Below are 17,679 nucleotides of genomic sequence, written 5' to 3'. Positions count from 1 at the left end.
TTGTTGAGTTGGCAGCAGAGAAGCACTGCATTCAAAAGCTATGCTGCCAGAAAATCCAAACAATAAGTAAAATGCTCACAGAAAGCAATTCTTTCTCAAATGTGCATCTTGTACCTTTGGGATTGTGTACTTGTCAAGCATGGTGTCCTTGTTTGTCATGTGGACCACATTGAGGGGGATGATGTTGCCCATTCTCTGGATTTCATGGATGACTGCATCAGTATAGGGCATGTTTTCTCTGTCAGTCACAGAGGGCAGTCTGGATGAACCAACGACAGATTCTATCTCAGCCTGGACTCTCTCTGCACACAGTGAGAACAGGAAACAATATGAGTCTGTGTACTATGTAGATCACTGAGGGGAAAATGCAATACATCCCACACACTCTCCCAACACAGGACTGACCTGTGAGGGACCCCTGATCCTGTAAGGTCATGGCAAGATGCTTATAAAACAAACGGCATGAGGCAGCACAGATATTACTCACACACACACACACACACACACACACACACCTTGTATGTCAGGGTAGTACATCATGAATAGCAGTCCCCAGTGTAAAGTTGTGGTAGTAGTTTCAGTTCCAGCACCAAACAGGTCCAGAGTGCAAACAGCCAGATTTCTAAAATCAAAACCAGAATCTGTGTCCTCCTTCTATCAATCAAACACAAAATGCAGTTTCTAGTATCAGCTGACATATTTCATTAGAGAGCAAACAAACAACAAAGAAAACAAACACAATGCAGACACTCGCCTCTCCCATCTCTGCGAGGAAGCAGTCGATGTAGTCTCTCGGTGAGGATGGGTCAAGGCTTTCTCTGTGTTCTTTAATCCTGATCTCTATAAAGTCCATTAAGTTGTGTGTCAGAGTGAATAGCCTCTGGTGAGGTCCGGGCACCCACTTCATCAGCCAGGGATATGTGTTAAAAACCTACAGAGCATGAAGACAGTTACCAGATCATCAGAGAATCAGGCAGTAGTTCACAACCTCAGGTGGAGGCCGCGGCAAATGTGGCAAAACTAATTTGTTTGCTGGATTTGTCCAAAAAAAACAAAACCAAACGTAAATAAGAACAAATAAATCTTGTAATATAAAATTTTGTATACTGTGATGGAGGATTAAAGCCCGACAGATTTGGGATTTTTGAGACTACCTATTTCGATATGAGTATTTCAAAATCCAATACTGCAATATATGAGACAAAATTCATTATTGTCTTGCCTCATTCATTTATTTCAGGATTTATTTCATAAGCATATTTATTAATGTTTTTATTTATTTAATATTGACTGAAATGGGATCCATATTCCCTATTTTACTGCATGAGTACTTTTTACTTAAATTGATACTTGGGACATTTGGCTCATAATGTTTTTGTACTTCAGTGAGAGTAGCTACTGTCGTGCCCAGCTCCCACAGTTAGGTTATGTGTGTTTATCATCTTGTCTCTTTTCGGGCCCAATCCCAATGTTGCCCCTATGCCCTAAGCACTGAATCCTCACAGACTTTACTGACGTCACTTGGAAAATGATTGAGCGCAAGAGGCTGCAAGGACTCATAATGCTGTAAACAGGAACAGGACAGCACTTTGCCACTTTATCATGTTACCTTGATGACGCTGAAACACGTTGCACACTTTTTATTTTATGTTTTTGCCTGATTTTTTAAGTCTTGCAGCCTCTCACCCTACAGAGTGGTGGAGAGGTAAATGTCAATCTACATTTTTCAATAATCAATACATTAATGTTGGTAAAAACAGCATCATTAAGCAAAAACTAAAATAAATAGTTGAATAAACTAAGTGTGTAATAAGGTGATTTTATTCCTCTGACTTCATGTGTTCTATGTACCATCTAAAAAGAAAAATTCTTAAAAACAATTTTAGCATCACAAAAAGGAAAAACAGGAAACAACCCATTTTTCATTTTGATATAAAAAAATGGACAACGAAAAACAATCTCCTTATCTGATTTTCTTTGATGTGTTTATAGATGGAAATCGGAAATTAGGCTTAGGGGTGCTGTACAGTAAAAATGCATGTAAAACTGTGTGTGGACACGCACTTTCCTTCAACACAGAGTGGTCGTATGAGGTCACCGAGGGCCGGACCTCAGTAATTATATATGTATGTATGTATGTATGTACAGCTGAAACTCGAAAAATTAGCATATCGTGCAAAAGTTCATTTATTTCAGTATTTCAACTGAAAAGGTGAAACTAATATATTATATAGACTCATTACATGCAAAGTCAGATATTTCAAGCCTTTATTTGATATCATTTTTATGATTATTGCTTACAGCTTATGAAAACCCCAAATTCAAAATTTTAGAAAATTAGAATATTACATGAAATCAATAAAATCAATGTCAGCCCTCTGAAAAGTATAATCATGCATATGTACTCAGTATTTGGTTTGGGCCCCTTTTGCATGAAATACTGCCTCAATGCGATGTGGCATGGATGCTATCAGCCTGTGGCCCTGCTGAAGTGTTATGGAAGACCAGGATGCTTCAATAGCGGCCTTCCGCTCTTCTGCATTGTTCGGTCTCATGTCTTTCATCTTTCTCTTGTCAATGCCCCATAGATTCCCTATGGGGTTCAGGTCAGGCGAGTTTGCTGGCCAATCAAGCACAGTAATCCCATGGTCACAGAACCAGGTTTTGGTACTTTTGGCTTCCTCCAGACTCTGGGACCTTGGTTTCCAAATGAGATGCAAAATTTGCTCTCATCAGAAAAGAGGACTTTGGACCACTGAGAAACAGACCAGTTCTTGAAGCCCATGTCCAGGACCCGTCTGTGTGTGGTGGCTCTTGATGCAGTAACTCCAGCCTCAGTCCACTCCTTGTGAAGCTTCCCCACATATTTGAATGGCCTTTTCCTGACAATCCTCTCCAGGCTACGGTCATCCCTGCTGCTTGTGCACCTTTTTCTTCCACACTTTTCCCTTTCACTTAACTTTCTATTAATGTGCCTTGATATAGCACTTTGAGAACATCCATTTCATAAGCTGTAAGCCATAATCATCGAAATTATATCAAATAAAGGCTTTAAATATCTCACTTTGCATGTAATGAGTCTATATAATATATTAGTTTCACCTTTTAAGTTGAATTACTGAAATAAATGAACTTTTGCACGATATGCTAATTTAGTTTCACCTGTATGTATAATACTAAAAGGAATAATAGAAAGATTAAATAGGGAGAAACAATTTTCTGCCATTACATAGGCTAAATGAAATCATTTGAATAAAAAACATTGACAACTTAAATGAACGGCATGCGGGCGACCGACTTCAGACTCTGTTCAATAAACTGTTTATTTGTGAACCACCTTGAGTCGTGCCTGGTGAGTCCATTACCACTGCGTGTAGCCTTGATAATAACACAACACTGTCCCACATGTTTCTGACATATAGGCTCTGCCATACTGACTTCACCAGCAGGGGAATGTCGTCACAGACACCAGATTTAAAAACTCCTGTATACTGCGAATACAGAGAGATTTACCTGGTAGCATCAGACTTAATAAGCATTGTGTGAAATCGTTTGGGCTTGAATGTAACGGACGTTTATTTATATGTAAAAGTCCCGCACTTAAGATTTAATTTAATTCAGGACTTTTACTTGTAATAGAGTATTTTTAAATAGTTGTATCCATACTTTTACTTTACTATCTGAGTACTGCTGCACATTTTTATCTAATTTAATGCATTTTATGTTAGTTTCATTCAATTCCATTTTAATTGTGTTGTTCTTGAACCCTTTTACAAAATAGTTAATAAAACACATCACTGACTTATGTGGTCTGCATGGACAAATTCTGATTAAGAAAAAGATTCATATGCGCTGCAGGAGGCTCACCTGTGTCCACAAACTTCCCTGTAAGTACACTATTTCATTGAACTTCTGAAGAATACCCTGGTACTGCCTGTCAGTGTATTCAAAGCGATCACCAAACACCAGGCAGCAGATGATGTTGGACACAGCACTGGTAATCAGTGATTGGGCATCAAAAGGCTTGCCTGTAAAAGAAAGAGGAAATGTAGAGAAAACACACAGAAACTTTGTAAAAAATAAAAGAACGCAAAGTCAAAACATGAACTGTGTGATGAGCCACAGGCAGAAGAAGAGTACTATGACATATTGATTATAATTATGGATGATTAACAGGCTGGTTTATCAGATACATTTACAGTGTCAGCCACTGCCAAACTGAAACAAACTAACGTCTAAAGTGCATGGTTCAGTGCTCCACGGTGTTGCTGCATGCCTCTGTGTGGCAAAGATGGAGTGAAGTTGAAGGGAAAGGGAACATGTACTAAACATAAAAAAAGACTGTGTCATGGTGAAAAAGCATACTGCCCTGTAACTAGTTATGGATTAGTTGATTAGTTGTTGCTTGTTGAAAAATAAGATTTGTTTGTTGCCTTGCTGAAGGGCAAAAGCTTCAGTGAGATATTGGCACTCCTGCTGGATGGATGGCTCCAGGCTCTTCTTGCCCACACCAAAGTTTCTGAGTGTATGAAGAGCAAATCTCCTCTGCTGCTTCCATGGATTGCCATTTGATGCCACCAGACCTTTTGGAAACACAAACAGCATTACATCGGAGGTAACTGGAAATGGGTATAACTAACAACTGGCTAAGTGCTAATGTGCGATGCTACTACCTAAATCCTAACTAACAACATTTAAAACAAAATACAACACAGACCTCTGTTCCCAATTAATTCTTCCGCCAATGGTATGATGGGGCGATCTATGTAGTCCTCTCCTTTGTGGACCAGGGCCTCTCTTACAAGCTTGTAGCCATTAATCACCACAATCCTTCCACCGAACAGCCGAAGGCTGAAAACGTTTCCATATTCCTCTGCAAACTGAACACAGAGATCAGACAGGTGTTCAGAGTTGACCTAGTTTCTGAGGATGTCAAAACAAAATCAGTCTAGCTTCAGAGGGTGACAGCACAAACATGCACCTGGCTGATGTGGGTGGTGTTTCATGTTTTATCCTGCTTACTTTGACATTGACATAAATTGGCTCTGTAGATACTACTGTAACTTTGTTTCTTCTTGTATCATAAACTCCCATTTGAGGTATGATGTCCCGTTTTACCCCGTTTCACCACTACATGGAACAAGTGTCTTCTGCCTCACACATAACAATGGCCCCGCCGATACCTCTGTCCAGATACAGAGTAGAGCAGCCTTTTGGACAATACAGTATTAATCCTGTGGACGGAAATCAAGCTGCGACCATATACTGTATGGAATCACTACCCTGCTAACTGGCACTCCAAGTTGGGAAACAACCTAGGTAAGGTTTTCTTCTTTGCCTGGTGCTCCTACGTACAGTATTTGTTAAAATGTCTCCTATAAAGTAATCTGTATCATCCACAGACTTTACTGTTTATTACAGTTTACTGAATTTACATCTGGCTGTAACACAAAAGAAGCTGCTGGTTGGGAAATTTAAACAGCAACAGGTGCAAATTGCAACAATATGTTTCTGTTAGTTCCTGAAGTGCAGCGGACCACATTTTATTATAATAATTACTAATTTAGCTGACACTTTTATCCAAAGCGACTTACAATTGCTATATATTAGGGCTGGGAAAATTAACACATCATGCCGACAATTATTTTATCGCACGTTAACACAGTTTATTTTAATTTTTAAATTGTTATTTTGAAAGTCCGTTTCTCACTGGCTCTGAATACACATACTGTCAAACCATGGGTCACAGGAGGGGCGGGGTGTTGATCAGCCTGCAAATCATCTATCCAAACAAGCAATAAAGGGAGGCTTTGGCAGACTACGTTGACATATTTTTTTCTGTATTTTTCCACCCGCGATCCGTTATCACGGCAGCAGGTGAGCCGCTTGCTTGTTAATGACACAGCCTATCAAACAACTGAAACCAACATCTACACCCTGTGTGTTCAATGCTGCTTTCACGTTACCTCGTCCGTGCTTGTAAAATATCCACCATGACTTGTAACGTCATTTCAAGTTTTTAGGGCTGTAATCAACCAAAGAAAATCTTGGTCGACTAAAGTCCTGAAATTTTCGACTAAAAATCGAATAAAAATGATGTAATTATTTTTTTTTTTTTTAAATTAGTCAGCTGTGCACTGTGCGCAGTACTTGGTAGCCTTGTTGTCCGCCTAAATGAATTGTAAATAAACATTAAAAAAATAGTAGGCTATTTGCAGTTTATTAAATCGTTTTTTATCTAATTATTTTGCACTAAATGAGTCTGTCGGCTCTGACAGCAATGCATCACGTGCACCTGCGCAATATCATAGCCTACGATTTACGAAAATAGTACTATGTTGCTTGTCAACTAGTGATATCATCACAAGAATTGTTGAGGAATATGCAACATCATTTAGACAATTATTTTTGTCATATGTTATAATAATAAGTTTATTAGACACTATGATCATTTCAGCAGAGCGCAGCTGAGCGGCGGCAGACACGAATAGACTATTAACTTAAAGTTTTTGCTCTTAATAAACACAAAAGGCATATCCACTTTAATAAACAAAGAATATTTATTAAACAAACCAGATCAAGAGCAGAAACGAAATAAAGTGCATAACTGAAAAATAAAGCACCTTAGGCTCAAAACTAACACACACAGTGGGCACAGCGCAATTTCGCATTAGGCTCCAAATTAAAAAATTAAAATATAATAAAGTGCCCAAATAATCCAATAAATAATACTAGAAATAATAAATGTGCTCTTTGCAAAATAATAAAAGGAAACCATAAAAGTATTAGGCTACTATTAGCCAAATTTTAAACGAAAGTCATCATCATTCGGTTTTTAAACTCCCATCTACTGTCAATTTCTTCGACCAGCTTGCTTTTAATTTTTTTGGTAATGGGGCTGTTATCATCCGCGATGGCCAGGTGACGTTTCTTCAAGTTTGCTAGCATGGGTACTGTTGCAGACAGGGACGCGTTGTCCTCTTCAGACAGCAGCTCGGTCAGGGTTGTCATCGGTTTCAGCACATTTTTAATGTCCTCTATCGCATTCCAGTGTGCTGTGGTAAGGTCCAGTGTACTGCTGTCGCTTTTCTTTGTAAAGTTTTGGTCAGACAGCACTGCGGTAATGGGCCAGCGTTGCTCCAACATTGAAAATGTTGAGTTCCAACGTGTGGACACATCCTGAATTAATTCATGCTGAGGGACGTTTTGCTGCTCCTGCTTCTGTTTTAGCCCAGTTTTTGCTTTGTGCCCCTTTTTGAAATGTCCCACCAGATGACGTGATGCAGCCACTGCACGACAAATTGGATCTTGTTTGAGTGCAGCGTTAATACAGAGCTGCAAAGTGTGCCCGGCACACCTGACGCCCTGCATCTCTGGCCATTTATGTGATTCCTTTAGTGTTTCCACACGCGTTGTCACATACAACAGAAACTCTCTTTGCTTCTTGAATTCCAAAAGGTATCAGCAACTTCAGATAGTCGTGCAGCAATGTTTATTCTCGTGTGCGCCTCTTCTATTTGTTTTGTCTCAAGCACAAGACTCTGTGCTTTCCAGTCTCCATCAATGAAATGGGCAGTCACTGTCATATAGGACTCCATTGTAAGAGATGTCCACATATCTGTGGTCAAGCTCAGTGCCTCGCTGTGTTGTATTAACTCTGATACTTTCTCTTTGAGTCCCTCATATTTTGCGGTTAGTGCATGCGTGATTGTGTTCCAAAACTTTTAACAAGTTCTTAAAACCTTGGCCCTCCACAACAGCAATGGGCCTCATATCCTGAGAAATAAAGTTAACAATTCCTTCCGTTATATTATTTTTCCGTTTGGATGATAAAGGAGGCTTAAAATCCAGCGTGCTCTGGGTGTGTCTGGGGGATGCCGTCATTATGGATGGATGCGCCTGCATTTATAAAATGATTATTACACTAAAACATTGAAATAATTCGAATTTTGATATGTTCATATAGCCTACTCAAAATACAGACAGGGCAACCTAACGCAGACAAGTTAGCTTACTGCTTTTAGATGGTAAGTCATGTTTGTCGTCGAGCTGTGGAAGGCAAACTGTTGGTTGCAAATTTTGCATTGAACCTTTTTCCCGTTGTCAATTTTAACAAAGTGCTTCCACACTGTCCATGTCTTTGTTGTTGACATGTTAGAAAACAGACTATTAAACACTCTCACAGTTAATTAAAGATAAATAATAGGCCTATTTAGCATCAAACCTTCTATAGCCTACTTATCTGTCTCTCTTCTCCTCCGGTGGGTTGGGCTAATCCAAAAAAGTAAAAACAAGGGTGGTGTTCTTAAGACAGACTATTACCTGTGAAACAGGGGTGCTCTGAAAACACCCCCATTAGCAATTAGTGGTTTCCACCTGATGAAGCGCGGCAAAACTGATGAAATAAAAACTGATTAAATGAATGAGGCAAAAAATCGACCAATCACAATTTTGGTCGAACCAGAACGTACCGACCAATTAATCGACTGGGACGTTACAGCCCTAAGTTTTTAACCGAGTGAAGTCTGTGCAAGTGAACACACGCACATTTTAATACATAAATCGTCTCCAAAATAAGAATCAAGATGAAATAATCCCTGACACATAACTCAATCAGTCAATAAGGTTGTACCCTCGACATAATGTCTAAATGAAAGAGCTGCAACCAACAATTATTTTCAATGAATCTGCAGATTGAATTTGCTCAATTAATTGTTTTGTCTATAAAATGTCACAAAACAGTGACAAATGCCCAGATTTATTAGCATTGTGCCATATTTTGGGGGCTTCTGTACTTATTGTTTTGTTATTCAGCATGAGTGTTGAGATTGGTTTCTGTTGTGGGCTACTACAGCCTAAATTACGGTCAGAAGTGAGGTGTAGATTATTTGTTTTACTGATTAGTAGCCTACTGGCAGTAAGAGTGTGTCGTCCCAATACACTACAGTTTAACATTCCCTAATCTTCTGTAAATTCAATACAATGACTTGAAATGTTGGTGTTACCTAACCCCCTTGGCTCGATATCCAAGTTTAAATGGGGCACTCAAATTAATTAAACACCACAAGGGATCTTTAATCCTGGGTGAATTAGGCCATGAATTTGCTTTTGTGCACAGACATTTTGGGGGGCATGGGCCCCAAGTGAAAAAGCTGGCACTTCACACAAATATTTATTTAAAATGTATTGTTTTTTTACTAACAAAATGTTAAATATATTAACACAACTTTGAATTCCTAACCAATTTATTTTAGTTCCCTCAAGGGATGCAGCGCTTACCAGATTTCATTATTAACTGCGCTTTAAAACATCACGGTTAATTAATCGCAAAGCTTCCGCTACACCGAGTGTTTCTGTTGCACAGAACAAAACTGTTGCAACTTGCCCTAAACAAAAACAAAGTTACATGAGCGGTGCTAATCAGAGACATGGAGGCTACCACTGTACACTGGCTAAACTATGGCAGAGGAGAGAAAAGGTTGCTGCTAAAGGAGCGAATACCTACATCATATTTGATGCACCACCTGCAGGATCACCACCCAGCTTTACACGCCCAAGTAAATCTAATACATAATAAGTAAGTTAAATAACGTGGCAAGGGAATTAAATATGAACGTGTCACTTACAATCGATGCAGTAGCTGTGACAGTCGAGTTTTCAGTACAAGGTAAACAAACAAAGCACGTGTAACCTTTCCGACCCACTGCAACAACAGCGCAACAGCTGCGCTATGAGGCCCATTACTTTCAATGGCTTGCGCCTCGCCAGGGCAGTTTGTTGCTGTGTCGAGCAAATTCAATTAAATATTAAAAATCAACTTCAGTCATTATCAGTGTTGTGAAATGAATTAGTGCATAATAATCGTGATGATCGTGAAACTGTGATTATTACCCTGACTATAATGTACCGACAAAATCTGTAATCTGTGCATCGGTAGCTCCCTCACACACACAATTGTTTCATACTCATCAGCTATCTACAAAATAATCATTTCACATCATGGTCTTCTTCACTTTTCACTAGGTTTATCAAAAGAGCAGGCAACAGAAAAGGAAATAATGCCCCAATGAATATGTTTTCTATGCTACTAGTTTCAAGTATATCCACACATACATTGTTTTGATCAAATATACTATTATTGCTATTTTACACACACACACACACACACACTCTCTCTCTCTATCTGATGTTGACAAGAACTTAGTTTCACATTTGTAGAAGGACTGTCTGTATCATGTAAAGATCTATCAGCATACAACAAACCCATACAATGGATAGTTATTAGATGAGGAGCCTGCCATCAAAATTATGAAGTTACTGTTTAAGACACTTTTTTCATGTAGTGATCAATTTTGAGACTTTGGTCTATTTTGCTTCCATGGCTTCTTTTACTATAATGGCAAAAAAACTTCCAAAATACACATTTAGATGTTTTTTTAAGCCTACTACCCTCCGTCTGTTTGCATCTGTAGATTTCTTCTAAAGTAACCACAACAAAGATAATTTGCATATTTTAACATGTCATGGGGAAAGACTCATTAACTGAGGAAGTTGTGTGGTGATATGCTTTGTAACCAGCCTGCCCTTCAACTTGAGTTAATGATGTCCTACATTTCCCAAGGCAACATGCCTGAACCTGTTGTATAGCAGCTCTGAAAGATCCAGATGTATCAATTTAATCATTTAAAAATGCAGAGTGCGCTATACTTCAACTGATAAAGTATAATCTGAGTATTAAGTGTCTGAAAGCTGAGATGGGGACTCGAGTTTGAGATTTGGACTCGAGTCGCACACACAGTGACTTCAGACTTGACTCGAACTTGAGGTGCGGGACTCGTGAACAATGTTTATTTTTAGGAAATGTCTTATGAGCTAGTGGTTATTCCCCTCCCTATGTTACCTATAACCTACCTGCGTAACACATGCTACGTATCTGCAGCGCACGGCTACACGTGTGAGAGGCCAACAAACACCGGCAGCTGCTGAGCCATTCATCATAAACATTGGCTTTAAACTTTATACAACAGGGTCAGAGTTAAATTTAAGACTTTTTAAGACCTTTTTAATACCACCAAGGATGAAATTTAATGCCAACTTCACTGGCATATAATGGAAAATCAGTATGAATTTTACATTATAATACAATGATATTTAATATACAATAGCTTTTTGAGGCTTGTTTGTACTCTAATAACATAAAATGAATAAAATTTGTCGCATTAACAACTCTCATGCTATGAAACTAAAAATGCAAACTGAATAATATTATATATCTATATTATTCTTTGTGGGGTTCATCAATGGTGATTAAATGATTGCAAGAATCGCAGAAACAGCATTTCTTGAGATTCAGCAAAAATATGTGGTGATAACTGCATTTGCTCAATGGGCACAGCAAAGTGTTTGGAAAGGACCTTAAGAGGTGGATGCATAATTCGGCAGAACAGAAGTTGTAGGGTACCTGCCCAGATTTGCATCCATCTTTTTTCTCAACATATATCTAACGTTTTCTCCCGCGAGGTGCATGCAATTCTCAGCAGGCATACAGAACTCTACACAACACACATCTGAGTGATGTCATTTAGTTGAATGCGCTTAAGCATTTTGGATGTTCCCATCCACATAACTATTGTTACAACAGTGGAGCCACGCCGACACACAGACACCGTCCTCGTCTTATACACAACTCTATCTCTGCTGTTGTAACGTTTACTGACCAGGAACCTACAGGCGGTCCTTCAGCTCCGCCGTTTCATTACTGCTGACTCGCATGCCGATCCGCTTGTTGTGCTAACCTCACCACCACTGCTCAACTTGTCCACATCTCTGACCTTGTGAGCAAAGGGGTACCATTAGCTTGTTAGTAGCACGGTGTGAGACGTTTTGTTTTCTTTCATAAAAACTGACTGAATCACCAGAGCTCGTGCACCTAAACACTGATGTAAACTGTACCTGTTCTGTCGTATAACATCCCCCGAACGGGGTAAATTATGAAGTCACACACGCAAATTTTTTATTTATGATTTTAAGGCATTTATTTAATCCTACGAAAGGACAAGAAAAGATTTAAGACCTTGGTAAACAGAATTAAATTATTTGTAACTGAAATTTAATATTTAAGGCCTTATTTTAGAATGTAAAATTTAAGACTTTTTTAAAAATACTTTTAAGACCCCAGGGTACCTTGTACAACAAGGCCCAAACAAGAGCTGAATGTAAAATAGGTTAGTAAACATGTTTAGCTCAGCACTGGCCATCTAACGTTAGCTTGCTTCTTGCTTTAGCTACGACCTACGAGGTTAAGTCCATGGACATTGTAAGACCTATTTTAGTGGGCCTGAAGCTACCCTGACATTACTACACACATACACACCAACAGCGACACACACAGACATGGTGAAGAAAGTTATTAATTAACTTAATTCAGCATAGTGAGTAATAATAATAATAATAATAATAATAATAATAATAATAATAATAATCCTTATTTGTAGAGCACTTTTCAAAAACAAGTTACAAAGTGCTTTAACAAGTGTAAAGACAATAATACCCAAGAGACAATAATACAAAAACAATACAGATAAGATAAAAGCATGAAAACATTGAAAAGACTAAAATACAGATAAATATAAAATTAGTAAAATACAATAAAATAAAAGGGATAAAATAAAGTCAAATAAGATCGGGAAAGGCTCTCCTATAAAAGTATGTTTTAAGAAGGGACTGACCTGGTTTCCTCGGGCAGGCTGTTCCAGAGCCTCGAGGCCCTGACAGCAAACGCTCTGTCCCCTTTAGTTTTCAGTCGAGACTCTGGAACAGACAACAGACCTCTGCCCGAGGATCTCGCTGGTGTGTATGGGACTAAAAGGTCAGAAATATAACAAGGCGAGAGGCCATGAAGAGCTTTAAAAGTGATCAATAGAATTTTAAAGTCAATTCTAAAACATACTGGGAGCCAGTGTAATGAAGCTAAAATAGGAGTAATCTGGTCATATTTCTTTGTTCTGGTTAAAAGCCTGGCAGCTGAGTTCTGGAAAGTCTGGAGTCGATCAATAGATTTTTGGATTAAACAGGTGAAAAGGTTGTTGCAATAATCCAGGCGTGATGAGATGAAGGCGTGTAAAATGGTCTCGGTGTCCTTAAAAGTTAACATAGATAGAAATATAGCTAAAATTCGAAGTTGATAAAAACATGATTGAACAAGCTTTGTGGTGTGCTGCTCGAAATTTAAACTATCAAACCAAACACCAAGGTTCTTTGCCACAGGCTTAATGTGATTTACTAGGGAACCAGCAGATGGCAGTATTTGTTTTGCCATCTGCTGGGACCCAATGACCAGGATTTCTGTTTTGTCTGAGTTCAGCTGGAGGAAATTATTTGACATCCATTTTTTAACTTCACAAAGGCAGTTGTTAAGTGAACTCAGCATTCCAGGGTCTGTGGATCTGACGGACAAGTATATTTGTGTGTCATCAGCATAAATATGAAAAGAAATGCCATGTTTATGGATAATATGTCCAAGGGGAAGCAGATACAAGGAAAACAAAATGGGTCCTAAGACCGACCCCTGAGGCACACCATATTTAACTGGACAGAACGAGGACACATAGTTGTTTACAGACACGCAAAACTTCCTATTTGACAGGTAGGATGAAAACCATTCTAGGGCAGTACCAGAGATCCCCACCCAGTGCCTCAGTCTGTCTAACATGATGTTGTGATCAATGGTGTCAATGAGCACATACCTTCATCAGCAGACATTAAAAGGTCATTGGTGACTTTAAACAGGGCAGTCTCAGTGCTGTGGTACTTCCTGAAACCAGATTGGAACTTTTCAAATATTTTGTTATTTTGACAATGAGACATAGGTGTTTCTCTTTTAATTAACTTCTTTATTCATTCATTCAAGAATTACCTTATTTATTGTCCTTTATAATCTTTTATCTAACTTTATTTACTAATGACTTCTTTTTACATGTATTTGTGTCTTTTAATATTTTTGTCTGTTTTATTCTTCCTTTGCATTTTCTACCCTATTTATTTCCCCATGGTATTAATTTCTTTCTGTCCTTTTTACATTTCTCTATGCATTTCTTTCTCATTATGCAAATGAGGAGAAGCTGTATCTCAAGGGGTGAACTTCTCCCCTTTTGGTGGACACCACAAGCTTGCTCCTCACACTCAGATGTCCGATGACTTCCTTCCTTCCTTTCAGCAACTCTATTTGAAGACAATACTACCAGCCATTTTTTTAAGCCAAGAATGCTTAATTTCAAATCTTTATGTAGTCAGAGTTACCCTGAACTCAAATGTGATAGTCATGTAACATGTTTTATACTTCCTGTGAATATAATCCAATTAATCCTATTTTCATACTGTATATACGTTGTGTTAACAACTTATTTTGAAAACCGGACATTGTGTCGGACCTTTTTGCTAATTTCACAAAGTCCGATGTAATTTGAGAAAGTACGTTGTCGTATCGCGTACTAATGAGATTTGATAGCCTCTCTTCTTTGATAGACTCTCAAACTGCAACTGTCTTTGTAAAGAGAGAAACTGACAGAATACAGTCTCTGACTCTGCCTGTTAGCTCGCTCTGCGCCGTTAAAACTGAATTTACCACACAGGGTCGGATACGAGTGCACTCCAGATTTAGCTGCTAGCTGACCGTGTGTATCTCACAAACAACGGCTCCCTTTACTGCAGTTCTGTGTCCGTGCATGCCGCAAACTGAAACACTGTCAGAATGTCCACACGAAAAGGAAAAATGACATGGCTGGAAGTATTGTCTTCAAATAGAGTTGCTAACCACCTCAGTTCACTGAAGGAAGCCATCTGACTGTGGAGCAAGGCTTGTTGATGTGTGCACGTAGAGTCGACCTCTGCTGTTTGACTGGTCCACCAATAGGGGAGAAGTTCACCCCTTGACGCATTCCCTCCTCATTTGCATAATGAGGCAGAAATGCATAGAGAAATGTATGAGATCTCATCTTGGATTTTGCTTTCCTATGGGAAGTATTTAATATGTTTACATTTAACTTAGCCTATATCTGTTGTAATCTGTTTTAATAGATCTGTCCTCTCAAGTGTACATGAGCGCTGAGTTACCTCGAGCTTTTTTTATTTTTATTTTTTTGTTTAACCTCTATTTAACCAGATGATCTCATTGAGATTTAAAACCTCTTTTCCAAGAGAGACCTGGCCAAAATAGCAGCATATTAGCAAAGCACAGTTACAAATATGAAACACGAGCACATGCACAACAACAGAGAACGATTAACAAGACCCTTACGATAGGCTACATAAATAAACAACATTAGACCACTTAAAAGTACAATTTATACATACCGTAAGTTTAAAGGATTTAGTTATTTTGAAAGCAGTGACAACAATTTATAGCGTCTACTTCCAAGTCTTTCATGCGGTGTTTAAATTCACCAAAACGGATCAGATTTTGCAACTGCAAATCAGTCTGCAATGTGTTCCAGGTAGATGGGGCAGCATAACTAAAGGCCTTCTTACCAAGCTCTGTACGGACCGTAGGTACAGATAACAAATACAAGTTACCGGAGCGCAAATTATAACAAATTGATTATCAAAATTATTGCTGGTTAATTATCTGATCAAGCAGTCAATTACTTTATTACTCTATTCATCTCTATGCAAGATGTGCCTTATTTTGGGACTGTTAAATGTAGAAATGAAAGAAGATGTTGTGAGAAGATGATACTAATAAAGGGAATTTGAATTGTAATAATGGAGTTGTATTTGTATTTTTGAGGACTACTATTTGTAAATTTTAAGTTTACTAGTAGTATGTCTATGAAGATTCTCAGTCATCCAGGTCTTAGTTATCCAACAAAGGTTAAAGTCAAGGGCAACTGGACTTGGTTGAAGATACTGGAAGACGTTTCTTTGAGTAGATTTCCCTCAGAGTATAAAATTGTGCACAATTACATTTATTGAGTAAAGAATTAGTGGAATTCAATTTTAATAAGCATCAGTCAATCAATGTAATTTAGTAAGCAGAAATTTAACGTTTTTTAAAAATGTATTATATTTAAGTTAAGGTTTACTCAAAAATATTATTACCACTTATTAAAAAAGTTTGAGGTAATCAGTTTCCACAAATATTTTGAGTATTCTGAACTTCTTCAGGTTTACAGTGCATGTTAATGTCTGATAATACATGCAGTGTGGTATTCACTAAGACTACTGGTAACTTCCCCATTTACATATCTGGCTTTGGTGAGTATGATGTGTTAAATCAAGCAAGCAATCAAGCTTAAAGTGAATATTTATTCAAAGGAATCTTGTTGAACCTTTTCAGAGCTCCTCCGTGCCACTGTAACAACCTTACCATCGGTAACACACACACAGAAACTGCTCTCAAATAAATGTCTTATTTTACTGGATGTTGTTATACATAAATTTGCACTAATTTTGAAAGCAGAACACCCGAGGAGAGAAATCAATCCTGCTTCAATCAATGGCAGTACTGTGAGATTTGTTGTGTTCAGACTGATTGTCTTTAGGATCATTCATTTGGGAGGGAGGTCAAACTGTTTCTTCAATGGGCTTATGATCGAAACCACATGTGGAACAGCTACAGCTAGACAGAACAGTGGAGGCTGTCTTTAGAGAACAATGTGTTTAACACCATATAAGCATATTCTCTGTAGTGAGGATAACAAAGCATAAGGTTAAAATATCCAGTGTAATACAATTACAGTGTTATTACAACTAACATTGTCAAATGTATAATTAATCTAAAATGAGAGAAAATTATGTTAACTGTTTTGCTTTTGAGCAGTACATAAACCTAATGCACAACAACAAAAAATCCCATGGTGGGATTCCATAATGGTATGATGTTGCTTCAAGGCATTTTAACTATTTTCCATTATGTAATTATCAAATAAATTACATTAAACAATTAACAATGGAACTTTACTCACCTATTATTGTGAATATAATTTTTCTGGGTCAAAAAAAATATGTAACATAAAAATATGTTTTGGCCCCACGACCCTGTACGCAGGTAAAGCGGTTGACGATGGATGGATGGATGGATGGATGGATATGTATGTATGTTTTGAGGGGCAGTTTAGTGCAGAGAAAATGGAGCTGAACCATGTGTCAAAGGCAGCAGTAAAAGGATTCACAATGGGCGCCAGAGAATCGTGAATCAAATTTTAATACTACTATTGGTTTCCTTAAAGCCCTTCAACTCTTTTAAAGTAATACATCATATTTTGGGATGTTTGGTGAAGTTGTACTAGGCCAAACATTTTTTGCCATGTATTTGATTATGTAAAGTCAAGGACTCCAGGGCCAAACTGCTTTAAACACAGAGGAGAATCTAAAAGAACCTTTCTGTCTGGGAACTGTGCTCATGTAGGCCCACATGTACAGTATGTGTACACATGCTGTTATACACTGGTATTAGTAGGCTATATTGGCATGCTTTATAGTGCCGTGCAGGATTTGCAGTGCTGTGAGCTGAGCATCAACGAGATGGGGTGTGATGTGGGATCATGACACGTGGTGCATTTAAGGTCTAACATTTTTATACATTTTATCACATTTGTGATAATGAAGAAATTTATTTTTACAGTTGTTTTGGGGGGGGGGGGGGGGGGGGGGGGGGGGGGGGGGGGGGGGGGGGGGGGTGGG

The 17,679-nt window shown here is 38.3% G+C and overlaps 1 protein-coding gene across 1 annotated transcript in view; it reads right to left on the bottom strand.

Moving 5' to 3' along the window:
• LOC123958588 (cytochrome P450 2J2-like) overlaps positions 1-7,011 on the bottom strand; it is a 9,742-nt gene extending 2,731 nt beyond the window's left edge. The window contains exons 1-7 of the mRNA XM_046032036.1: positions 6,868-7,011; positions 4,718-4,880; positions 4,434-4,583; positions 3,868-4,028; positions 755-931; positions 516-654; positions 115-302 (exon numbers count right to left, since the gene is read on the bottom strand). Of these exons, the coding sequence (XP_045887992.1) occupies positions 115-302; positions 516-654; positions 755-931; positions 3,868-4,028; positions 4,434-4,583; positions 4,718-4,880; positions 6,868-7,011 (1,122 nt within the window). The remainder of the gene's footprint in view (positions 1-114; positions 303-515; positions 655-754; positions 932-3,867; positions 4,029-4,433; positions 4,584-4,717; positions 4,881-6,867) is intronic.
• Positions 7,012-17,679: the final 10,668 nt, after the last annotated feature.

This window comes from Micropterus dolomieu, linkage group LG20 (genome assembly GCF_021292245.1).
Source record: "Micropterus dolomieu isolate WLL.071019.BEF.003 ecotype Adirondacks linkage group LG20, ASM2129224v1, whole genome shotgun sequence".
NCBI classification, from domain to species: domain Eukaryota; kingdom Metazoa; phylum Chordata; class Actinopteri; order Centrarchiformes; family Centrarchidae; genus Micropterus; species Micropterus dolomieu.
This window is presented reverse-complemented; position numbering and strand designations above follow the sequence as displayed.